Source organism: Sinocyclocheilus anshuiensis, unplaced genomic scaffold, assembly GCF_001515605.1.
Source record: "Sinocyclocheilus anshuiensis isolate Anshui unplaced genomic scaffold, SAMN03320099.WGS_v1.1 scaffold13, whole genome shotgun sequence".
In the NCBI taxonomy this organism is placed as follows: Eukaryota; Metazoa; Chordata; class Actinopteri; order Cypriniformes; family Cyprinidae; genus Sinocyclocheilus; species Sinocyclocheilus anshuiensis.
In genome coordinates, this window is record NW_015538026.1 from 1,449,136 (window position 1) to 1,475,594 (window position 26,459).

Sequence of the window (26,459 nt, forward strand, 5' to 3'; positions counted from 1 at the left end):
TATAGGTGTGTGTGTGTGTGTGTGTGTGTGTGTGTGTGTGTGTGTTTAAACAGTAGTGAAACCACAAAAATGCTGTGTTACACACGTTTTTTTTGAATGAGAAAGAGAGTGTGACCAGGAAAATATTATTTTCATGATACAGCCTTGAGATGAAACCAGAGACCATACATACACAGTCTTTTTCATTAGCATTGACTAAAGTGCATACAAAGCATGTTTAATATTCTAAACCTGTTTTCTGTTTTTCTGTAGAGGATATTTTTATTCAGCGTGGAAAGGAAAAAAAGAACCCCCTCATCTATGGGCTCTTCACCACTACCAGGTGAGTCTTACACACTGACCTGGTATCAATTTTTAAACATTTGACTGTAATAAATTACATTTGGAGACTTAAGTCATAGCTGAAATAAGAGCAGACATTAAAAAGGAAATTTCTGTCATCATTTACTCAGCTTCAAGTCATACCAAACTCATATGACTTTCTTTGCAAAAAACACAAGAAGGTATGTTTAGTGGAATGTTGTTGCTGCTCTTCTTCATAAAAAAAACAAAAAACTAAATGGTGGCTACTGGCTAGGGATTGTCAAGCTCCAAAAGTGACAAAAATCACCATCAAATTTGTCTATATATCTTATGTGCTATATTCCAGGTCTTCTAAAGCTATTTACAAAAGATCTGAGAAAAAGACAAGAAATTCAAGCTGTTATATGTTGATAGAGATGAATAATAAATTTAGAAACTTTCAAATCAAAACAAAAATTTTCAAAATTAATTGTATTAATGTTATTCAGCAAGGATAAAAAATGACAGCTAATCAGCATATTAGAATGATTTCTAGTAATGGTAAAGAGTAATAAATTCAGCTTTGATATATAGGAATATATTGTGTGTGTGTGTGTGTGTGTTTATTTTTAATTGTAAATTGTAAACAAATTTACAATATGGCTGTTTTATTTATTTTTTTATTAAATAAATGCAGGCTTGGTGACTTTTAAATGGTAGTCTATATTCAAATATGAATCTTCAAAGCTTTTTGTTGTCATGATGCTGATTTAATTGGGTCACATGTTACTTGTAACAAATCACGAGTCACTACATTTGAATATGCAAATTGTAAATATATGATTTTCAGTAAATAACACAACAACTCACATTTCACACAACAACTTTGCACACAGAGCTATTGTAGGCTTCAGAAGTCAAGTTTACTACTGTAATGGTAGTGTTTTTTGATGCTGTTTTGTCGTTTTTGTAACTTGATGGCCCCTGGTCACTTTAATTGTATGAAAAAGAGCAATGTGCACATCATGACAACCCTGTGTGTGCCTATGTGGTTAAGGGTGTGGATAAAATTGCAGTATTACTGAGTCATACTTTCCGGTCTAAGATGACATTAATAATGCACCCATGATGTTTAAAACACATTAGAAGTTGAACCAATTTTACATCAGCCATGTCAAATAGCATATGCCTTCCTCTTTGTTTGTGAAAATGTGTGTGTGTCTGTCTAAGGTTTTTGGGAAGGTTGCATAGGGTGGAGTGCACAATGAAGAATGGATTTAGAAAAAGCTGTATGGAAAGAGTGACAGTGTTATTGCTTTCTGCTAAGCTGTTCCACTGAGTGTGTTTAATCTCTCAGAGACTTGTAAAGACTGTAGCTTTCAAGGCAGACCCAAATTCAATTCAGTTCAGATCAGATGACATTTTAACCCTTGCTGAGGAGTCCGTGCCTTGCTGCAGACTAGCTTCACACTTGAACTGAAGTGCCACTTTCATTTGTGCCACCAGAGCTTGGTTTAATTTGGAATTAAGTCTGGCCAAAAACATGTAGGGGAACTGAATAAGATTAATTCTGTTGATGTGATACATTGCGATTGATTGCTATTCATTGCTAGTTGATGCTGTCTGCTTATATCTCAATCAATTAATAATTCATGCTTCTATTTTTATGTGTGTTTGTTTCCTATCTCAACAGCAATGTCTTGAATGGATCCGCTGTGTGCGTTTACAGAATGCAAGACATTATTAGAGCTTTTAAAGGAAATTTCCTTCATAGGGAGGGTCAACAGTACAAGTGGACGGAGTATACAGGCAAAGTTCCCTATCCCAGACCTGGCACAGTGAGTGTTCAAATACAATTAGGCATTACAGCATTATAATGTAAAGTATAAAAACGTTATTCTAAAATCATGTACAGTAAATTATTATTTTTGGACCATAATACTGAACTTCCTGTCAAACTTCAGTGTCCCAGCAGCACATATGGAGGGTTCAAATCAACAAGGGAATATCCTGATGATGTCATCTTCTTTAGCCGCAAACATCCTTTAATGCAGGAAGTGGTAAATCCACTTGGGGGTCATCCTTTGCTCATCAGAGTGGGCGTGCCTTATAAACTGACCCGCCTCCTTGCGGACAGAGTGGAGGCGGTGGATGGACAATATGACGTGCTGTTCATTGGCACAGGTGTGTGTTTGTGGTGAATACTGACGTAAACTAGGTTTGCTGAATTTCTGATGGATATTATGTGACGTCCATTTAGTTAGTTTAAATACTGTGTGTATTTTATGTGTGTATTCAGATTCTGGCCTGGTTCTGAAAGTGATTCACCTCCCTAAAGCCAACGGACAGAATCAGGAGATCACTCTGGAACAGCTGCAGGTTTTTAAGGTAAAACTTCTGCAGCTTAACATTCCAGATTCATTGGGATGACCTTTTGAACTTGAAACATTAACTGCTCATCTTCTGTCACTCAACAGAACAAGTCACCAATCACTGCCATGACGCTGTCCAAGAAAAAGGTACCATGTTTATCAGTGGAAGCACACATACATACAAACACACATGAATATGCATGTAAGATACACTGACACACTTTTATAAACCTTCCCATCTTGTCGCCATGGCAACGTGAGAGGGTGGAAGATATTTAAAATGAAACTGATTTAGATCTTTGTGTTTCTGGCCCAGCTTTCCTGCTTACTGAAAAAAAAGCAATAAACAGGATCACAGCCCATATCAGTGTTTGTGTGTGTGTGTGTGTGTGTGTGTGTGTGTGTGTGTGTGTGTGTGTGTGTGTGTGTGTGTGTGTGAGATCTCCAGCAGTGGCTGTTTGCTGGATCAGCAGAGGGTGTGGTTCAATTGGGTCTGTTCCACTGCGATTTGTACGGCCAAGCCTGCGCTGAATGCTGTCTTGCTAGAGACCCATACTGCACCTGGGATGGCCACTCTTGCAGCCCTTACGTGCCAACTGCACGCAGGTGACACACATCTCACACTTGTATGGGCAGCTTGTTTGATAGAATCCATTTCATCAGCAGTTTCCAGTACACTGAAACCAAAACGCATTGGTATTTGGTATATCTGAAATAAATCTGATTTGAAACATTCCTCCCTATTTGCAGAAGAAACATTCGTCATGTTAATGATGACGGCAACCCGCTGAACCAGTGTGTCAGACAGGGAGGTAAGACACACAGACAACCAGACATTTACAATTGCTAAACATCCTGCTTTGGAACAGCAGTGTCATTTTTGTGTTTATTTATATGCGTTTTTACGATTTCATTCATTGCTCATTAAATCTGGGTGGAAACTTATTAAAGGTTGAATAAACTTTTACCATTTGTGCCTTTAGAAAAACACTTATAATTAAAGTAATTAAATCTTAAAAGCGCCGTGCCCATGGTGTGAAATGCCATGTTTATGTGCACAATTAATTAAATAAAAAATGTGAATAATAGTAATAATTAGAAATAATAATAATAAATAAATATTTTAGTAATAATATTATCATTAACAAAAATAATAAAATATTACTATTATGTGTGAAATGTTATGTGTGCACATAGACCAACAATCAAAAAAATGCAACAATAATAATAATAATATGTGAGAAATGCCAACAATTAATTAAAACTGTAATAATAATAATAATAAAATATTATTATTATGTGTGAAATGCCATGTGTATGTGCACATAGACCATCAATTAATACATTAAAAAACGTAATAATAAAATATTATTATTATGTGAGAAATGCCATGTTCATGTGCACATAGGCCAGCAATTAATTAGAACTGTAGTAATGATAATAATAGTAATGATAGTAGTAGTAGTAGTAATGATAATATTTGTTATTATTATTTGTTATAGTTGTTAATATTACTATAAAATTATTAATTTAAAATTTAATTGAAATTCTTTCATTTAAATTATTTATTCATTTAATTTTTCTTATTCTATTCATTGTTATTCAGCTGGTCTTCAGGTGGAGGCAGAGGAGAAGACATTAGTTGTTGCCATGGGTAACAGCACCTACCTGGAGTGCCTACCCAAATCTCACCATGCCACAGTCACCTGGTTTAAAGACATAGGCGAGAACAGCTTGGAGCAACATAAGGTACATGCACACTCATGCCTGCACACTCAAAACATTATCAAATATTGAGATGTCTCTAAATTTGAACCTTCTGTCTTTCAGGTCACATCTGGGGAGCAGCTGGTTGTCATTGACAGGGGCATCCTCATTCCCCGGGCTGAGCTCAATCACGGCGGCGTTTATCACTGTCAGCTAGAAGAACATGGATTCCGCTGGACAGCCGTTACTATTCGTTTAATTGTGTGGAGCCCCACATTTGTCTCCGCCCAGCCATGGTACCAGGATGTGATGGCATTGATCAACCACGGCAAACTGGAGCGACACTGCAAAGAACTCAGTCAGCATCACAACAACAAGGAATCAGGGAATCACAAGCATAACAAACAGGACAGAAAGAGAGCAGACCGGCACAGGCACAGAGGAGGGGGAGAGAAGGAGAAAGGAAGGGGGCGGAAGAACCGGAGCCGAATGCAGGGTTCAGCACAGAGGCTGCCAAGGAGCGCATAGAACAAATCGCAGGTGTTTACAAAGCTGCTCAAAACAAAAGAATACAACAAAACATGCAATATACAGTATATTCACAGTACATTCAAGTATGCATGACATCATGTTAACAGACATTTGGTTTGTTTCAAATCCTAATGAGCTGCCTGTATGCGGCAGCATTGTCAAGCAACAAGCTCAAAAATACATGCAAGTTGGGGGATGAGAAGAGAAAAATTTTGATCAACTTATATTTCTTTCAATTCATTCAAAGAAGTATATCAATATAGATTGTTCAAATGTTTGGGCTCAGCAAGATTTTTTTTAATACATTTATATTAATTATAAATGTTATTATATTAATAACCAGTCTTAAGTCGCTGGGGTATATTTGTTGCAATAGCCAAAAATACATTGTATGGGTCAAAATTATAGATTTTTCTTTTTTTTTTTTTTTGCACCCTCAGATTCCCGATTTTCAAATAGTTGTATCTTGGCCAAATATTGTCCTATCCTAACAAACCATACATCAATGGAAAGCTAATTTATTCAGCTTTCAGATGATGTATAAATCTCAATTCTCAAAAAATTGACACTTAAGACTGGTTTTGTGGTCCAGGGTCACATTTATTGTGCATAAAATTGCATTAAATTGATCAAACGTGACAGGAAAGATATTGTTATGAAAGATTTATATTTCAAACGAATGCTGTTCTTTTGAACTCTGTTCATCAAAAAAATTTGTATCACTGTTCCCACAAAAGTATTATTCAGCACAACTGTTTTCAACATTGATAGTAATAAGAAATGTTTCTTGAGCACCAAATCAGCATATTAGAATGACTTCTGAAGGATCATGTGAAAATGAAGACTAGAGTAATGGCTGCTGAAAATTCAGCTTTACCATCCTAGGATTAAAATACGTTTTTAAAATATAGTAAAAGAGAAAACAATTATTTTAGTTGTTTTACTGTATTTTTGATCAAATTGATGGTGAGCATGAGACTTTTTTTCGAAACATGAAAAAAATCTTACTGACCCCAAACTTTTGAACAGTAGTGTAATTAAAAACATATTATCTTACCAAATATTTAATGTGTGCTTTGACATGCTAATTGGAAACTTTATTGCATGTCAAGAATATTTGTGTGTTGTCCAGAATTGTAGAGTGTTTCTAATTTCTTAATGAGTTCATTGACAAGTAGAATGCTGCCTATGTAGGCAATGAGGCAGCTCACTAGGTTTTGGAACAAAGCTAGTATCTGAATCATGTGAAGGACTGTTGCTAAGCAAATTAAGAATGATCTGAAATAGGTGTGGTCAAGAAGAAGTGTTTACTTTAATATTAAAAACGAATTGATTATTTGAGGACTGTGTTAAGCATATTTGACAAATCTTTTAGGGCAAGGAAGTGTCCCCAAATTATCCTCTGATGAACAAAAGACAAATCTTACAAAGTTAGGGAGCATCTTAAAATGTTCTTTGTTTAAAAAGACTGTATTGAAATGTATTTCCTTATTTATCTTTCATGGCATTTATTTTCCTTGTGTTTTTGTGCTTTGTGTTTATATTGTCTTGCATTTTAAGTGTAAAAATTGTACATGGTCTTTTTTTTTTAAATATTTGAATAGGGTGTAATTCTGTCTCTGATGTCAGTCAAAGCAAAAGTCCCAAAATATAACAGATCCCGTAGGATGATGAACACTGTGTTTCTCTGGGGAACGATGGAGGCACAAAGGGTGTGTTATTTTACTGGACTGAAACGGCAGCTATTTTCTCCTGCACACGGACAGATGCACGACTGCCAAGAAGTTTGGCACCCGCCCTGAAGTGCCTCCATTCAGAAGGATGGAAAAATAAAAAATAAAATAATGGCAAAAAGGCTTTAAAGGCTTTAAAGTACTGTACAAAAACAGAGAGAAGAGGAGCAAGTTAAAATGCGGTCAGACCCACACCACATGACAGAGAGAGAACCAGAGATCTGTTCATATGTTGGAGCAGCTCGGTTCGCCAAGAGACTCAAACAAAACTCAAATGTTGTTAACAGTCATAAAATACATAAAAAAGAATAGATGTTTCGTGTTCATGTTTTACATATGGTAAATCCTGCCTTTAATAATTTAAACCTTATGAATCGTGTGACTATGTCTTACCTTAAACTGTAAATCTGGATTTCATTAATGGACTTTGAACCTTGAATAAAGTGTTTTGGAAGACTGTCATGAAATTGAGAGAAAAAGAACAGAATTCAACATTGCACTACTTAATGTATTCCATTTTGTAATATTAATAACATCCACATATACTGCTTTATACAGTACCAGAAAAAATGACTGCATTAGTATTATACAACATCCCAACATCTAACATGTCTTGAACTTTAATCTGAGCCAAGAAACAATCCTGTTTTAAGCAGAAAATTATCACTGATATATCATAATAGTCAAACAGTTTTTTTGTTTTTGGTCTGTATAATATAAACAGAAACACTCTCACATGCACAAACATGTGCTGGAATTTTCTCTTGGTACCTCTTGCTGTGTGACAAGCATTTGAATTCCATGAGCACATCATATTGCATCCTATATGAATGACAGGACACTGGGAAATTGACTAGGCGGGTTGCCTTGGATACGGCTGCCCCTTAAAACACTCCCAGAAGTGAATACCAAATATTGGAGAGCCTATATGTGAGTAAATGAGATCGGTGATGCAAATAACAAAGTGAAGGGGAGAGACTGGAGGAGAAACACAAGGAAAATGAGAGAAATATATTATTTTCTATTAAGGAAAATGTCTGCCTTGCTGTTGTTGAATACTGACAAGAAATCAAAACTTTATTGAATTTACTGTCTTAATAGACTTTCCTGATCTTATTTAGCACAATCACTCAGCACACATTATACCAACATGTAAAAAAAAAAAAAAAAAAGTCATCAAAATATAATCACTTCCTCCACCTCTGAAAACAAATGTCCTTTTCAGCTGATGTCACCTATAGGCCACACTGGGTAAAATGTAAATGTTAGCCTATAGCAAATTGCTATTTAGGCATGTTTTAGGCTACTGCTTTAGCCTTTCTAAAAAGCCAATAGTGGTTACACTTTATTTTAAGGTGTCCTTGTTACAGTGTAATTATACATTTAAGTGCTGAGTAATATTAATTAACTACATGTACTTACTATATGGTTAGGGTTAGGATTAAGGTTTAGCTTAGGGTTACTTGCATGTACTTATGCTTAATTAATTGTTATTATAATAGTAAGTACATGTAACATGTGTAACAAGGCCACCTTAAAATAAAGTGTTAACCCAATAGTTAATGCTGTAATTTAATGTAATCTAATGTAATGAAGGTCACACGGCAGTGATTGCAAATAACAACATATTTACCATTTAGATACATCAAGAGATACTACCAAAGGTGAACTTGATCTTCAGACTGGTGAAAAAGCCTCCTCAAAGGTGGTTTAAAAGTGGAAAAAGGAAGTAGTCCTTCACAGTTGCTCTATTCCAGTATGGAACAACCACTTTTTACAATCCAATTAAATCATGATGGATAATAATCAAGTCCCACCCTACAGTACACTTTTCATGTTGAATACATTGTTTCACTTAGAAATATATGAAATTACTGATGTAAAATGACTTGTTGGTGAATGTTGTTTCATGTTGACTACAGTCCCCTAAAGAGGTCGAGAGAGTAAGTAAGGGTCAAGACAGTGCATTACTCTGGCTCTACTTCAGAGGGCTTTATTACAGGGGGGAGGTTTTTTGGATAATAACAGGATCTTAGAGGTTTTAGTCTTGGTAAGGGTTTTGTGACAGGGTCAAAGCTGACCTAGGTTTTACTGATGTGGTTGACAATTCCTATTGATTAGCCTATAGAATGGCAGCAGGGTAAAAATACACACAGCCTACTGCACAGGACGTGGGAGAGAGCAACGCCAGTAGCTGAATCAATCCGCGGCGTCTACCGCCCTTTGTGGTGAAATGTGTGTACTACATGTCTGTCTGGACAGGCTGTCTAGACATCTCTCTTTGTGCAAATAAATGAATAATTAACCACAGGTTTATTATTTATTAATTCTATAACGCAGTCCTCTGATAAACTACATTAAAGTATCAGTATATAAAAACACAGAATGCGTTTACATGCAATTTTACACGCGTCTTTTATGTCATGAGGTTTATACCTGTATGTTATGTGGAACTATAACGTCAACGTTGTGTTTCAGTACGACAAATATTTAGTGCGGACTCAGTTGGCAACCTACATCCTGAGCGAAGAGCTGCAGGTAAACATTTAACTTCACCAATCCACCATTGCATTACATGCATCTGAAACATGACAAATCCGCCCAAACTCAAACAGTAATAGTCACAAGGCTGCGGGTTTTCGCTGATATCTCGCATAATAACTGCGAATTCATAGGCCTGCATTACAGCTAATGCTTATCTTAAAGCTAACGTCAGGTGACCACTGTCGCTTCCTTGATCCGTTTATTAACATATTTATTGTTCGACTGGTTTGTCTGGTTGTGATGTTGAATGTTTGTGAAAATGTCTTCGTTTGTACGTCATGAATTTTGAGACCCGCAAATCATTGTTGCTGGTGATTTCAGCGTCGTATGATTTCAGTTTCTCTGCCATTAGAGAGACACTTCATCACTAGATAAAATCGTTTGAGGTTTTAGTGCTTATGTCTGTAAGTAAATATCCCAATAGACTGATTAGCAACGAATGAACTGACAGCTGTCAAAACAGACTCAGTGTGTTTCCATATGTGAAGTGAAATCTGCAAGAGCGTTCATGATAACCGAGGTTTTGCTTTTAATAGCACAACTTGAATAAATAAAGAATAAACGAATGACTTATTTTAAATCATGGTTATTTTAGTTAACTGATACTAAAACTAAAACCATAAAAACATTTTTGTTGCTTTATTGTGTTGTTAACTGAAATAAAATATAATATAAAATCAGTTATTTTATTTCAGCTGACAAGGCAACTATTTCTCATTTTCATTTAGTTTAGCTTGTACTAAAATAACTAAAACTAAATAAGCAAATAAAATTAATAAAAAACTATATAGAAATAGTAAAAATTACCAAAACTTTAAAATTAACGGAAAACTTAAAATATAATAGTAAAAACGAATTAAAAATATTATTAAAAACTATAATATTATCTTAATGATACTAAAATAATGCTGTCTTAAATTGATTAGATATGCAATTTGGTCTAATATTAATGTCCTCATGGTGTAGTTTGAGTGAAAACATTTCATGATGCTGTTACAGATTATTTGCAATGCCATGTTTTATTTTATTCTTCCTTCGGGGGGAATAAATAGATTTACTTATAAAATGCAATGTTTAACAAAATGAAAATTATTAAAAATTAAACTATGGTGAATTTACCATATAATATCATGCAAACTCATGCATGAAATATAAATGATAAACTATCATTTGTACACATTTGAATAAGAATTTATGACTTGCATCACATTTAACTTTAGCTTTACATCTTCAATGATAATGATGATGATGGTGATGAAGATGAATTGTTTTGCTGCAGCGGGTGGAGGGATGAGCCACTCTTCTGTGACCGGTCAGGATGCGCAAGAAGCAAGCAATGGTGTGGACACCTCTGACTCTCCCAAAGCTTCAGATTGGTCAGGACCTCATGGATTCTCCACCCAGGGGTTAAAGTTCAGGGATGGGGCTGAATTTGAGCCTCACGAGGGGTTTTCAGGCCTGTCAGAGACTCTCAACCACACACTTCACCACATGGACTCATGTAGAGACACACACATAGATCACTCTGAGTCCACACCTACAGATTCACTGGTTCAGCACAACCAATGTGCACATATTCTAACTGAAGACCGCTCACACAAGAACACGCACTCCTGTGAGACTGAACTAATACACGGCCACTCTAAAAAAGAACTGGAAGAATGGAGAGGGGAGGAGGATGAGAGAAAGACAAGTGATGGAGAGGTGAACTATGTCAACAAGAGAGAGATCAAGCAAAAAAAGGAGACACTTATTTCTGTACAGGTAAGGGGTTAAATCAAGGATGCGCGCTGGTCCTCATTCAAGTAAATACTAATATATAATGTAATAATTAGTTTACTTAATATTATTAGTAGGGTTGCAAAGATGGAAACTTTCTATGATGTTTTTTGGAAATTTTCGGAAAAAAACCCAAACAACTAACTGACTAAATAATATATATATAATTAAATAAAATCCAAAAATGTTATTATATTTAAACTTACTAACATAGTAATAATAATAATGATAATAATAATAAAATTAATAAATAAACAAGTCCTACAAATTAAGAATACATTTAAAGAGTTAAATCTAATCTATGCTTTCGTACTCCATTTAATTAAGTACTAATATAATATAATAAATACTAACATAATAATAATAATAACAAATATATTAATTCATTTAATAATAATTAAATAATTTCCACAAATTTAATAATAATAATAATTTCCACAAATTACATTTAAGGAGTTAAATGCATGCTTTTGTACTCAATTTAAATACTAATTTATATATAATATAACAAATATTAACATAATGATGACAATAATTAATAATAAAATCTTAAATGTCGTACAATAATTCCAATAAATTAATACATTTAATTCAGTTAATTTATTAATTAATAGTGAAATAATTTAACATTATGTCCAGTTTGTGTGACTCAAATATCTGTTGCTGTTTATCTTGAACTTTTTAACAAATAAACTGATCTGCACAAATTACAGCCAGTTGGTCTGTTCTCAACTGAACACCCTTCCACTCGCTCTGAACCTGATGAATGGGCCAATATAGATTCGTTGGATGAAGTCCAACCAAATGCTTCCATTTCTCCTGATGAGGCCCCTCCCCTTGTTCCGGCACCTCCTCCCAACCAGGCCACACCCACTCTGCTGCCAGACCTGGACGATTCTCCGTGCCCGGCTCATGTGATGGCGGAGGTGCGTGTACGGTCAGTACCAGATCGAGTCGTGCGTGGCATGCAGGACAGTAAGAGCCTGGATGAGATCAGTGGGGCATGTGGGGGCGGTGCACGAGGAGGCGGGGCTAGAGGTGGCCAGGTGGAAGGACGCAGAGCTACCATATCCAGTGCCCTCGAATTGGAGGGAACCGTCAGCCATGATGGAGATCTCACGCACTTCATCACCAAAAATCTTGAACAGAAGATTAAAATGAGCTCGCGGCTGAGTCTGGACACGGATTGTGAGTATCTGAGGGTGTCAAAAAATAGTTTTTGATTTGTTATGTCATGTATCAGTAATATTTGATTTGTGTGTGACTACTTCAGCGGACTGTTCTGGGCCTGTGGTACGTGGTCATGGCTCTTTGCGTCGGCCGGCTGATATTCCGCCCATTGACCCGTCAGTGCTGGTAGACCTGCACAAACACACACAGGATGTGGCTCAGAGTGTAGAACTGATGCTGCGAAGCCTCAATGGAACTATACAGAATGTGAGTATTACCCTGATTCATATACAGCCACCCAAAAAAATATTTGGACACTTAAGCCGCATTTCAAAATACCAAACCAGGTGCAAACAAACATTTGTTCTGCAAACAAATTGTGCTGTTCCTTTTTTCAGAACTAACTCTTACCCATTTTTGAGCTAGTTTTTAGCCACATGGTCTCAAGGTGATTTTAATTGACTATATAAAGTAAATTCTCCTCAACTTCACACTTCACCTTTTTTCCACTGATGTTAGATAATGCTTCCTGGCCCATCTGCATACTGTTTCACAGAATTCCACAGAAAATTCCACAGAAAAGCCAGTTCTGAGTCATTTATTATTCCTGTGATGGTAAAGCTGAATTTTCAGTAACCATCACTTGCCTTCAGTGTCACATTGTCCTTCAGAAATCATTTGAATATTCTGATTTGGTGATCAAGAAACATTTCTTAGTATCCAACAGTAGTGCTACTAAATATGTTTGTTGAAACATGAAACATTTTTTTCTGGTTTGAACAGCATTTATCTGACATTTAAAACTTTTATACCTTTCTAGTTTCTAAATGTCTTTACTGTCACTTTTGATCCATTTTATGTGTCTGTGCTGAAAGAATTAAATTCTTTAAAAAAAAACAAATAAATATATAAAATCTATCTGACTCCAATCCTTGAACGGTAGTAAATGTATAATTTAATTTATATTTATTTAGTTATAGGATGATCCGATCACAATGTGGGTCAAATTTGTGCAAAAATACAGAATATTTTTAAGGGTTTTCAAACGTTACAGGTTTTCAGTGTCTAAATACTTTTTGGCTTCACTTTTTATGTATGCAACCCTCATTCCGTATATTCATTTATACGGACCGAGAAGTGCACATATTGCTTTGAATATAAATTAAAAGGTTGTGTCTCTCCAGATGACTGCTTTAAGTGTGGGCTATATCCAGACATACAGAGATTCTGTGGACAGTTTGGGAGAGTCAGTGGACATGAGTATAAAGGTGAGAGTGACTTACATTTATGTAGTCAGGCGAGTTTTCATTTTTATTTTATTTTCTATTTTGAGCTGTATGTACTTGTATGTGTGTTTCCAGGGAATGTACACACTCATGGCCCGGTGTGAGGAGCTAGATCGCTCCATGCAACCTATACATGCTCTAGCTGCTCAGATCAGAGACATCAAACGAACCCTTGATGCCCTAGAGACCATCTGCAAGTAACTATGGCAACAAACCACACCCCCTGTCCGAATGAGGACTCCATCCCTTGGAGAAAAGCAGCGGCTCCGCCTTCTGCAGTCATTCTGCTACACACCGTGCAATGGAAGCAATTTGCTAATTATAATGTTTACTAGCAATGCTCTGCAAGTGCTCGTCCCCTTAGAGACAGCTTGGTTCTCACCCTTCCCCTCGGGGACCACATCTTCAACCACCTCCTTTTGTCTTGGCTCCTCCCCTCACACTGCAAAATTGACTCCCTGTGATTCATGCCGTCCAACATCTTTCACGTGACCACAGGAAGCACTCTCTGTTGTTGGTGGCTTATGGGCGACTGATTGGTTTTACTGTTGCCTGTTTATGAAGTGAGTGTGTGTGATTGGAACTATTGGTAGGTATTTTGACGGATTGCGTCGTTGGTGTTAAATGTACCATCTGTAATGGCCTCAAATTTAAGACATAGAGTAGTTTAACACCAATATTCGCCAGTATGGAAGCCATGCTCTATGTATACTTGTTCCTCCCGGATGTCTTTGTTTCTGCAGGATGGATGCTATGCATCCCAGATCAGTTCTTCTTTTCACAGCGACCATTGTTAAATGGATAGTTCACCTGAAAATAAATTCTGAAATCATTTACTCACCCTCATGTTGTTTGAAACCTGTATTACTTTTTCTTCCATGGAGTGCAAAAGGAGATTTTTTGAAGAAAATACATACAATCACCATAAATCATGAGTAACGACTTACTTTTCAATCTGTTTCTCACACAAAGATATCGTATGACTTTGGAAGAGTTGTGCACACATCATATGAACTACTGTTATGATGCACCTACGTCTTTTTTGAAGCTTGAAATCTTCAGTCTACATTCATAATCTCCATTCATTAATTGCATGGAAAAGAGTGGCCAGGACATTCTTCAAAATATCTTCTTTTGTGTTCCTCAGAGGAAAGAAAGTCATACAGGTTTGGAACGACATGAGGGTGAGTAAATAATGGCAGAATTAAAATTTTTTTGGGATGAACTATTCCTAACACAAGCACCGTAAAGGCTCGCCTACAAATATTGGACTCTTGATTACCGTATTGAGAGTCATGACAAATGTCCTGTAATTTGATTAACTGTTTTGTTGTCTGCAAGTGTTCATCACTAGAACCTCACAAATCAGAGGAAGGTGAGGAGAGATTGGAGGTGGGTGTGAAAAAAAAAATTCAGGATGGATGAAAGTTTATGATCTTTACCTTTCTCTGTCTGTTCCTGTTTGAACCGTCTCTCTTTATCGCTGTCTTGCTAACTATAACCCTGATTTGTCCAACAGTCTGTCATCAATGTATATTTTAAATTATTATATAACAAAATAAATTTGCTAGAATGATACTTGATTTTTGTGCCCCTCACTACATTTAAGGTGAATTTGTTCATTGCTCTTTGACATACAGTTGTTTTCTTTTGAGCGTCTTCTGCTTTTGCAGAGTTCAGTTACAGCTGCATCCAGATCTGCACTATTAATCAGGGTGAAATTATGAAGCATATTGTTTGTGTGTGTGTGTGTGTGTGTGTGTGTGTGTGTGTGTGAGTGTCTGAGAGAGAGAGTGTTTGTGTCCTCATATGGCCTTAGCTGGATTAATTTACACTGGCGGATAAAAGGTTTTGCTCTGTCACCCCTTAAAATCACTGGTGAATTCACAGATAAGTAAACGCATAGATGCACACATTTATTTTTTTTAATTTGCACATTGTAGTTGTTCTTATCCTCCTCCTCTAGTTGGTATTTGTTAATTTAACAAACCAGCAGATTTGCTTACTAGTCATTCATATATGTCACTGAATGTTTGGAAAGGCTTTACATTTTCATTATGGAGGATGGTTTTGTTTGTGTGTGTGTGTGTGTGTGTGTGTGTGTGTGTGTGAGTGACTGAGAGAGAGAGTGTTTGTGTCCTCATATGGCCTTAGCTGGATTAATTTACACTGGCGGATAAAAGGTTTTGCTCTGTCACCCCTTAAAATCACTGGTGAATTCACAGATAAGTAAACGCATAGATGCACACATTTATTTTTTTTAATTTGCACATTGTAGTTGTTCTTATCCTCCTCCTCTAGTTGGTATTTGTTAATTTAACAAACCAGCAGATTTGCTTACTAGTCATTCATATATGTCACTGAATGTTTGGAAAGGCTTTACATTTTCATTATGGAGGATGGTTTTGTTTGGGACAGACTGCTCAGATAAAGCATAAACTTGGCTGATTTCTCTTTTTTTTCTTTCTTAAGCGTAAAAGATAAAACGGAGAGACTAAACATTTGATTAGATTTTAGTTTAGACAGATAGAGGCCAGTTACACCCCGGCCCGGCTGTATTCAGGACATTTTATGATTGTGCTATCACTGTCCCGTCACAAGTCTTAAGCAGGTTTGACGTAAATACAGTGGGTATAGAAAAGAATCACCCCCTTTTAATAATAATAACATCCAAGTGAAAGATATAACACCAACATGTCAGAAAAAAAAAAACAGAATCACTAGAAAAAGGATCACCCCTTCTAAAAATGACTTGTAAACTCAGTTAGGTGTAGCTAATCACCTTCTCAGTGGCACACAAATCCATTTAAATTTCAACTGTGATCAGCTGTGGTCATTTTGATTAGCTCAGCATGAAAAGAGCATTTCAGCCCTTGGTAGTGCAGCTGAAGCAAGCAATCAACTATGGGTGGCAAGACACTGTTAAATGATCTCCGGGATAAACAGTTGCAAGAATTTATGACAAAGAGTGGTCATTGTGTGCATGTGACAACAATATCACAAATTCTCCACAAATGTCTTGTATGGGACGGTTGCAAGAAAAATGCCACTCTTCAAGAAAGTCACATGCAGTCATGAAGATTCTGAGGCAGATGAGACTAATATTGAATTATTTGACCTCAACACCAAACGATATGTCTGGTGGAAATCCAATACAGCTCACCATCCAAATAACAGCATTCCTACAGTAAATCATGGAGGTGCTAATATCCTGTTATGGGGGTGTTTCTCTGCAGCAGGGACTGGAGCACTTGTCAGGCTAGAAGGAAAAATGGATGGGGCAAAATACTGTCAAATTCTTGAGGGAAATCTGCTGCCCTCTGCCAGAAAGTTGTCAATGGGAAGAAGGTTTACCTTCCAACATGACAATGACCCAAAGCATACAGCAAAACTGAGCACACAGTGGTTGAAGGAGAAAAGGGTGAATGTCCTTGCATGGCCAAGTCGGAGCCCAGACTTAAACCCCATTGAAAATCTGTGGAATGACTTGAAGACTGCATCAAATTTAGCTGAACTTGAGCAGTTCTGCAAAGAAGAGTGGGCAAATATTGCAAAGTCTAGATGTGCAAACTTAGACAGATCCCAACAGACTGAAGGCTGTAATTAAAGCAAAAGGTGGTTCAACAAAATACTGACACAAGGGGGTGATCCTTTTTCCAACTCCGTGATTCTGTTTTATTATCTGTATTCATTTCGGGCTGCAAAGCAACAAAATTGAATTTTAAAGGGGGGGTGATTCTTTTCTCTACCCACTCTCTATACAACATTATATAAGTTTAGGGTCATTAAGAATTTTCAATGTTTTTGAAAGATGTCTCTTGCTCATCAAAGCTGCATTTATTTAACTGAAAATGTGAAAACAGTCATATTATGAGATATTGTTACAAAATAATACAGTTTTCTATTTTAATATATTTTAAAATGCAATGTATTCCTGTGATGGAAAAACTGAATTTTCAGCAGCCATTACTCCTGTCTTCAGTGTCATATGATCCTTCAGAAATCATTCTATTATGCTGATTTGGTGCTCAAGAAACGTTATTTTCCATTTTGAAAGCAGTTGTGCTGTTTAATAATTTTGTGGAAACCATAATACATTTGTTTCAGAATTCTTTGATGAATATAAAGTTCAAAAGAAAAGCATTTATGTAAAACTTTTGATCAATTTAATGCATCTTCGCTGAATATAGGTATCATAAAAATAAAATAAAAATAAAAATGATCTGAGCCCAAACTTTTGAAAGGTAGTGTATGATACGAAGGGTTAATACAAACATCATATTTCTAAAGTAATTTGTTTTCATGATGGAAATAGAAGGTAATATTAACTCCACACATACTTATTTTGTATGAATTGCAGAAACAAAATCTCAATTTATTTGTATAAAAATGTATTATAGCTAGTCTAATTGGACTGAGTCTGTTATTGTAATATAGTACATTATAGAAGGTAGATAATTTTGTTTCAAAAACCATTCAGGGTCATTTTGTACGTAATTTAAAGGGATAGTTCACTCCCAAAAAAATCTGTCATCATTTATTCGACCTCCACTTGTTCCAAACCTGTATGAGTTTCTTCTGTTGAACACAAAAGATATTGAAGAATGTTGGTAACCAAACAGTTGATATAGCTATTGACCAGAATTTTTTTCCCCCCAACCTGTGGAAGTCAGTGGCTACCTTCAACTGTTTAGTTACCAACATTCTTCAAAATATCTTCTTTTGTGTTCAACAGAACAAACTCATGTAGGTTTGGAACAAGTGGAGGGTCAATGATAGCACTATCCCTTTAAAAAACTATATCCAATATAAGTTATGCAGTTCATTTTCAAGTGCAGGTGATGCAGAACAGATCTGTTTATTCAGTCGTGTTCAGACTGTGAATTTAAATCCATCTCTGAGATTATCTTTTACAGAAGCTATTCTCTTAACAGAGATATTCCTTTGGGTATTTATATTAAAATTCTTTTTGCAATTAGCGATCAAAATCAAGGCCAACTGAGGTTCACAAAAGTTCCTTCACACTCCAGCTCTCTACTCGTCAAACATAATGAAGAACCAGTGAGGAGAGAAGGATGATGGGTGTAATAAGTGCAGAATTTCCGCCGTCCACTGGCTGCTTGGTAGGCACTACTGCCACTTGAATCACTGGAACCACGGTACTCTGACTCGGGCTTATCCCAACCACTGTTTTTACTGTTGGTGATGTTATTTTCCCTTGGTTTTCCAGCACCACGCCAGATTCTTGATCTGCTGCTGCACCCTCCAAGGCTTCGAACCACTGGCAGCGGGAGTCCTTCTTCCAGAGGTCTATGTAAGCAGTGGGAAGCTCTCCCGTGGCCCGGACACCTTCTGCCCCATTTGGGAGAAGCATAAAGTGGGCTGAAGGAAGATGCAGGTATGTGGGGTCCTCAGGTTTCTTACGCACACAGCGTCCACGGCCCTGACACAATGAGACTCCACAGAGACGTGCTGCAGTGGTCACATTGACAGCATATGGGCCAAGAACCTGACGAACATACGAGCTGAACTCTGAGCAGGATTTCTGTAGGAGACACACATGCAGATGTAAATAATAATCAGTCAAACATGAATCTGCATTTAGCATTATAATAGATAAATAAGAAGGTGGAGGGATATATATACCTTTGGGGGTTAGTAAATTAATGCTTCTGGCCCTTATGCTCAGCAAGGCTGCATTATTATTTTTTATCAAAACTACAGCAAAAACAGTAACATTGTGAAGTGTTATTACAATTTTAAATAATTGTTTTCTATCCAAATGTATTTTAAAATGTAATTTATTCCTGTGATGACAAAGCTGAATTTTCAGCAGCATCACATGATCCTTCAGAAATCCTTCTAATATGCTGATTTGGTTCTCAAGAAACATTTATTTTATCAATGCTGAAAAATGTGATTTTTTTCATGATTCTGTTATGAATAGAAAGTTCAAAAGAACAGTGTGTATTTGAAATAGAAATCTTTTGTAACATTATAAATATCTTTATTGTCAGTTTTGATCAATTTAATGCGTTCTTGCAGAATAATGTTTTTTTTTTTCCAAAAATAAATAAGTACAATTCTTACTGATCTCAAACTTTTGTATGGTAGTGTCAATATAAGAATGATTGAATGATTACCTGTGTTTTAACTGCTAAGGATTTTTCCCATATAATGACTCCAGATGCTCCCATAGCAGCACTCTCTCCAATTGTGTTCACCAGATCAATCTGATACATGTACAATACAGGCATAATTACGAGGTTGTACTGAGTAACAACAAAGTCCTTATAAGGTACACCCTCATATTATATTATATTTTATACAACAGTTCTTTCTGGTCCTCAAATCTGATTGGCTGAAAGGTCATTTTTCCAGATATTCACCCCAGATATCACCACGGGAACCTTTTCACCGTTTGTGAACTTTTATATTGACTTTTATATTGAAAGAGACTGAAACGTGGCTGTAAACAAGGACGTTATTTTTAAATTTCAACAATACCTTGTAAGACGCAACCAACAAATGCACTGAGTAGCACTGTCATCAGAAATCGCCATTAACAGTTGAAAAGATGCTGATATAGAGCGGGTACTCGTGTGATACTGTATATTATATTTTCTTTATATACCCGCTTATACACTCTAAAAAATGCTGGGTTGTTTCAACCTAGCTTTAGGTCAAATATGGAAAAAGTTGGGTTAGTCTGGGTTAGTCCATATTTGACCCAAATTTGGGTTGAAACAACCCAGCATTTTTTAGAGTGTAATGTATTTTGTAACCATTGGTTTTGTTAAACTCAACAGATGGCAACCTACTGTTCATTACCTCTGAGAGAAAGGAGCTAGAGGAGGTGTACACAATCTTGATCAGTGGAAACACAGGAAGATCAAAGGTAGTCCCTGCAAGAGCCGCCACTCGTAAAGCCTCTCTGATCTGATTGGTTGCGTAAAGCCACGCCCCTTTAGTTCCCTCTGGCAGCTTCTCCAGTGAGAGGGCTGGATAGAGGGTACCGCTTCGCTTCCACAGCCACATGAGCTCATCATTAAGGGCCATTTCTGCCGCAGGGCACCGTCCCGTGTAATTGGCTAATGCTATCTGGGTGGAGTCAAAGTTATAGCAGTTAGGATATGGGGCTATGCCCCATAATCTTTGTGGGTGGAGTCTCTTCACCTCCCGCAGGGTTTCCATCATTATGGACTGTGCTGCTGCTTCAAAGTCAACTTGACAAGAAATTAAATCATAACATAGATTTATACAACATAATGCAGAATGATAGTCTCTGAAATATCATAATATGTTGCGATTGTCATCACCTGAGACCATTTCTCTACTTCCTCTGTGCTCCAGTCTGGAAAAAATCCCCGGAGAAGTGCCCTCGACTCCACAAGATACTTTGTTTTAATTCCCCTGTTCCTGTTCCACTGAGGCGCCCACTCTTGCCAGCGCAGCACCCCTAAACCAGGTGCTCCTGCTTGGGGTAATGAGGCCGTCAGGTCACCCTCCACCCTCTGGAGGTGAATGTCAAGGCTGGTGTGTTGTGGTAGGCCACCGTTGACAGGACGATCCTGTGCAGTGAAATATGGGTAAAGTCCTAGCGTGTCCTCATAAAATATTGCCACACGGCCTTCCCACTCCATCCCAAATGCAGCTGGGTCCGGCCGACCCAAACAGTCTTTGTCTGGAACCCCCCATAACACCAGGAAAGGCTGGCCAGCGAGAAGAGGGGCCCGGGCAGGACCGCAGACACATGGACGAGTGAAGAGACAGAAGAGGAGGAATAGAAGAGAAAGGGAGAGGAGGATGAACGTGTGTTTTCTTCCAGCCATGGAGCTGAGCAAGAGGTTTCAGGGCCCCTCACCCCAAAACTCACACAAAAGCCTCCTTGGAGAGGGATAATGTCTGGAGATAAAGGCATAGAGACATCTTATAAGTATTTCTCAGTTATTTATTGATTTCTGTTCTGGTGTGTTTGTGTCCATAATGAAACATGGGGCAATTCAACAATAACTTCAGTTGCACAGTTTTATTAAGCATCAAGCAGCTTTCAGGTTAAACAACTGAAATTTAGGACAACTTGTGGACAGAAATATTCCATCCCACACACTCTTAAAGTTAGGAGAGCCCAGGCCCACGGTTTGTTATCAAAAAATCTCTCATTAATTATATCTGAAGGTATAGATTTTAATCCAAAATGTTATTTTTATATAATTTAGATATATTTCTTTGTTTTTCCTGGCGAAATTTTCAACAGCTTTTTGTATCAGACATTGACAGTAATAATAATAATAATAATACAAAAAAAGAGAAAAAGAGTGTGATCACAAGTCCCTGTTTACCAAATGAAAAGATGGAGCTGCGACGCTACGTCAGAGGAAACAAAGGGAGACACTTTAGGATAATGAATCGCTAACAGGATTCATTAGTGCTGCCCAAATTCAGCGCTAAACGCTCTTTAAAGTGTATTAATACGAGTCTGCAGTTCACAAGCTTTTCAACAGAGGGCGCCAGAGGGCCAAGCAACACCTGCGTCTCATTACACTGACGAAACATATTTATCGATCTCTTTATCCCTGTGTACTTTGAAAAAATACTGGCGGTCTGCCGCAGCATACGCATTTTCACTTCGTTATTCGAAAGTTACTATTTATTAATGGTTGAAGAAGTTTAGCAAGCTGTTCGTGTATTCCTTGAAAATACTCCCTGCTTTATCCTAAACTAACGTGTAAACCATCCTTTTCAGCATGGGAAAAAGAAACCATCTCCATGGAAACTATACTAACAATAGTTTATACCACAATAGCTACAGTTATTAATAAGCTGTACTAATTCTGTATTATTGATTTATTATGGTTTAGGGGGATTTGTGGCTCTCCATATGTGGGAGAAACATTGCTAAATGTAACATGTACCTGTTTTACGCTGGAGTGCTCACTCTGAAGTGATTTCGGCCACTCAGCCATGCCAGATAATAGCTGTGACACATACAGAGGAGAGCCAGTTATATATGTGTAATGAGCTGAACGCAAAGACATCTTTCTGTGTCAAATGAGTGCCTTTCTCTGAATAGGCTCTCTGAAATTGAAACTGAAAGCTATGTTATCATTCTCACACATTTAAAAGTTTTGTTCTTTCTCATCCGGTTAAACTTGACTATGTCAAAGTAAGCTTCTGTTGTTGGGTGTGATAGTTTTAGGCCAGTTCCTGCTTTCGAGGAAGTGGCTGGGAATCGACTTAGCTTTTATAATGCCAATTTCCGTCTCATTTATAGCATTTGGAGTAAAACACAGTTGTTTAACTGATAGTTTGGTTTCCTTCATCAGGTGCTTAAGGAGATGGGATCGGAGTATTGGATTGTGTTACTCACCTCTGCATTACTCACCTCTGCATTGGATCTCCAGGTCAAAGAATCCAGAAGGCAAGGTCAAGATGAAGAGGACTCTTCTGAATGGGGAATAATAAGAAATGAGTGTTTCTGTGCAGGTTCGCACGTTCGGGTCTCCTGGCTCAGTACAGGAAGCCACAGAAGGGAGAGACTTCAGCCCAACCATGAGGGATGAGATGACAGGCTGTCCTGACAAAAGGATGGATGAAGTGACAGAAAGAGGAAATAGAGAGGAAAGCAGTCTAACTCACCTTCACCAGAGTAATCTGTTAGTAAGTAGGGTCACCACGGACCATGACAATCACATGATCAGACTCACCGTAATCCCTTAATCCACCACTCCCTCCTACCAAACACACCTAATTCAAAAACACGCACCCGCACACGCATACATACATCCAAGCACACATATGCACAAAACTGTGTCACAGTGACACAAATTCACAAAAATTTAAAAAGAAAGAAAGAAAATACTTACTATAAAATGCATTGACTGTTTCTTTCCTTCCTGTTTTTGTTTTATTCTGCATCATACCTGTATTGAAATGGAACATTTAGGTTTCATGAATGACCCTCATATCAAACTATACCTTTCATATCTTTTTTACTTTTAAATCTCTTTAAATCCCTTTTTCCTTGATCTCTGCTGGTTTCTGCCTTTCTCCCATTCCTGTCTTTCTCATTTCTCTGTCAATTTTCTGATGTCTAATCCCATTTCCTGAAAAGGATCACTGGCAAGATTATTCACAATTATATCATCCAGACATAATCTGGCATAATCCTGTTCTTTTCTATAGACTCTGTTGGTATTACAGATAAGATAAAAGAAGGATTTGGTTTTTGTGACTGGTGTCATTCCAGGTTGTTCGTCTTTCTTATGTCCAGATTGAAATGTATAGTCATAAAAAATAGATTTTTTATGACCAGTTTTGAAGAATTAATGAGAGGGAGTTTTTTTCTTGACCGGGTTGAAATGTGTGTGTGTGTGTCAGTGTGTTCGAAAGAAATAAAAACATTTACAATGTTATGAAATATTTCTATTTCAAATAAATGTTGCAATGTTGTTCTATTCATCAAAGAATCCCGAGAAGGAGAAGAAGAAAAAAAACTAGTGCAGTTTCAACAAAAAATATTAAGCAGCACAGCTGTTTTCAACATGGATAATAATAATAAGTGTAATAATAATAATAATAATAATAATAAGTGTTTCTTGAGCATCAAATCAGCATATGAGAATGATTTCTGCAGGATTGTGTATAAATATATTAAAATATAAAAGTTATTTTAAATTCATAATAATTATTAAAATGTATATATATATTATATTACGATATGTAATATTACTTTAATAGTAAGCATAACCATTCACAATGTTACTTTTTTACTGTAAATTAAATGCAGTCTTGATGAGCACAAAATCTTACCAACCCCAAAGTTTTGAATGGTAGTGTACATAATTTAAATAATATATTGATATTATTTAAATTGTATATATATATTCTTCAAAAATATATATTACATGTTATTTATATTTTATAATTTCAATAATTATTAAAAATTTAAATACATTTGTAAAGCAAAGTTGTATTTGTCATAAGCATTTATCCTGATTAACAAAAATGTATTAATTATTATAATGTATAATAACATTAACAAAAATGTAAAGAGACTTAATTTACATCATTTTCAATATGTAAATTTCTTTGAAATATGATCTTGAATGATTCACTGAGTTTTATAGGTCGTTAAAACTGTAGCATTTGTGACAAATCTGGAGTGAAATTAAGACTTCTGGTCATCTTTGTCTATTCTCTAATTAAACATCTGAAACTGACCTCTAATTGTAGATTCACTTGTGCTTATATTTAGCACAGTACGCTTTTTTTGTTATCAGTTGTATGTTCATGTCATATGCGTGTGGATGTCTTACCTGGTCAAGGTTGTGTGTGTTTGAGTGTGCATATGCTTAGTTGAGATTATCTGTTTGAGGTATCTAAGGTGATGCCTGCTCTCCAGGTCCGTCACCATGGCAACGGCTCAGATGAGTCCGGCCCAGACAGTGGATGGGGGTTAAGGATGTGTGTGTGTGTGCGTGTGTGTGTTGATGGTTTGTACATGGACATCCAGTTTTGTGGAAGCAGATTTAACAGATCTCTCTCTCTCTCTCTCTCTCTCTCTCTCTCTCTCTCTCTGTGTGTGTGTGTCTCTCTCTCTCTCTCTCTCTCTCTCTCTCTCTCTCTCTCTCTCTCTCTCTCTCTCTCTCTCTCTCTCTCTCTCTCTCTCTCTGTGTGTGTGTGTGTGTGTAGTGTTGGTTTTGGTAAGATTGACCTTTATGTCATCGTGCTTGATATGCATTTAGACTGAACACTGATGATATTAAAAGTGATTTAGTGAAGACAGATGATCAGAACACAGACTCACCTTAAGTTATGACAATGAAATTGTACTCAAGAAGTCAGGATGTGAATATTTTCGAAAATATAGCTCACTTGTTATGTCCTTCTCTTTCTGTATATGCAGATGGAAACAGGTGTGGAGGCTTGGAATTGACCTCGGTCACCCCACTGAGCCAGTGTAAACACCTCTAACTCCAATTTATTCTTAGTCCTGCTTTTCACACAATCACTGCTCATGTGTTTTTGCTGTTTACTTGCTAGGCAGTTACAATGAAGATAGTTTAAACCTATTTTTACTTGTATTTTACATTAATTTGTTATGTGGGCAGTGGGCATCTATTATGAGTGTAGATAGAAAAATGCCTGATCATTGTATCAGGTATGAATAAAGCAAACACGACACCTTTCTCAGTATTAGCCAGTATTTTGATGCTGTGGTTGCTTTCCATGAAATGTTTTTCATGTGGATGTTTGTGTCATACCAGGAAAATGTGTGAGCGGTGTTACTTTAAATAATGTATTTGATAAAACATGGTTAGCTACTAGAATTTTGTGTCCAGAATGTGAGCTATAGAGCTTCTGTTAATGCAGTTGAGTGAAAAACAGTAGTTGAGGAAAAAAGTATTTTTGTGACTGGTATCTAGATGATGAATTCACCACTTTTGAAACCACTTTTTTCATTTATTTTATGTCACCTGGATCACCAGGTCAATCATCTTAATTAGCAGATGGACCAGACGAGTGTGTGTGTGTGTGTGTGTGTGTGTGTGTGTGTGTGTGTGTGTGTGTGTGTGTGTGCGTGCGTGCGTGCGTTCGTGTGTGTGTGAATACAGGTTTGACTGTTCTTGTGAAGGCCAACTCATAAATATAGTGAAATGTGTTTCTCGCTGTTTGGAAGGCTCATAAATCATGTTTTACTTTAAAAGTTGACAGGTTTCTGTGAGGGTGAGGGGTAGAATATAATAAATAATAGTTTTGGATATACTTTTCAATGTTATTTAATGTTATTTTAATGTTATAGTGTGGTTTACTTCAAAAGCAAAGGGACAAAATTGTTTTCTTTGGTAACTGACATTATGTCATAAATGCAGTTGACAGAGCTTAATTTATACTGAACCTATAAAATTCCTTTAATTTAAGACTGAATCCCAACTTCAACCTCAAACCAACAAAGCTTATTCTCAGTCCAGCTTTAAACTTAAGGTTAAACTCAGCCTTGCCCTTAACCCGTGCTTCATTCCTAACTAACCACAGCCACAAAACCAGCCTCC

At 36.8% G+C, this 26,459-nt stretch overlaps 3 protein-coding genes across 5 annotated transcripts in view; 2 read left to right on the forward strand and 1 right to left on the reverse strand.

The window, feature by feature from the left end:
- The window catches only part of LOC107680096 (semaphorin-3ab-like), a 17,825-nt gene extending 12,696 nt beyond the window's left edge, over positions 1 to 5,129 (forward strand). Inside the window, exons 8-16 of the mRNA XM_016475864.1 lie at positions 261 to 322; positions 1,976 to 2,120; positions 2,247 to 2,466; positions 2,582 to 2,670; positions 2,760 to 2,801; positions 3,106 to 3,260; positions 3,405 to 3,466; positions 4,261 to 4,403; positions 4,485 to 5,129. Of these exons, the coding sequence (XP_016331350.1) occupies positions 261 to 322; positions 1,976 to 2,120; positions 2,247 to 2,466; positions 2,582 to 2,670; positions 2,760 to 2,801; positions 3,106 to 3,260; positions 3,405 to 3,466; positions 4,261 to 4,403; positions 4,485 to 4,889 (1,323 nt within the window). The 3' untranslated portion in view covers positions 4,890 to 5,129. The remainder of the gene's footprint in view (positions 1 to 260; positions 323 to 1,975; positions 2,121 to 2,246; positions 2,467 to 2,581; positions 2,671 to 2,759; positions 2,802 to 3,105; positions 3,261 to 3,404; positions 3,467 to 4,260; positions 4,404 to 4,484) is intronic.
- A 3,978-nt stretch (positions 5,130 to 9,107) lies between these two features.
- On the forward strand, positions 9,108 to 14,552 carry LOC107679501 (uncharacterized protein C17orf59 homolog). The gene is made up of 6 exons (XM_016475071.1): positions 9,108 to 9,163; positions 10,449 to 10,933; positions 11,662 to 12,136; positions 12,222 to 12,385; positions 13,303 to 13,386; positions 13,480 to 14,552. Exons 2-6 carry the CDS (start codon positions 10,460 to 10,462, stop codon positions 13,603 to 13,605), a joined length of 1,323 nt encoding a protein of 440 aa, XP_016330557.1. The 5' UTR covers positions 9,108 to 9,163; positions 10,449 to 10,459; the 3' UTR covers positions 13,606 to 14,552.
- Positions 14,553 to 18,155: 3,603 nt separating this feature from the next.
- On the reverse strand, positions 18,156 to 23,072 carry LOC107679458 (hyaluronidase-1-like). 3 transcript variants are annotated; one of them, XM_016475021.1, is made up of 5 exons: positions 22,790 to 23,072; positions 20,724 to 21,309; positions 20,236 to 20,631; positions 19,548 to 19,637; positions 18,156 to 18,949 (listed from the first exon to the last, which is right to left on the reverse strand). In XM_016475021.1, exons 2-5 carry the CDS (start codon positions 21,234 to 21,236, stop codon positions 18,446 to 18,448), a joined length of 1,503 nt encoding a protein of 500 aa, XP_016330507.1. In that variant the 5' UTR covers positions 21,237 to 21,309; positions 22,790 to 23,072; the 3' UTR covers positions 18,156 to 18,445. The 3 variants fall into 3 exon arrangements, with proteins under 3 accessions (XP_016330507.1, XP_016330498.1, XP_016330512.1); XM_016475012.1 differs by having other exon boundaries at positions 22,775 to 23,072; XM_016475026.1 differs by lacking the exon at positions 19,548 to 19,637 and having other exon boundaries at positions 22,775 to 23,072.
- Between the last annotated feature and the right edge of the window lie 3,387 nt (positions 23,073 to 26,459).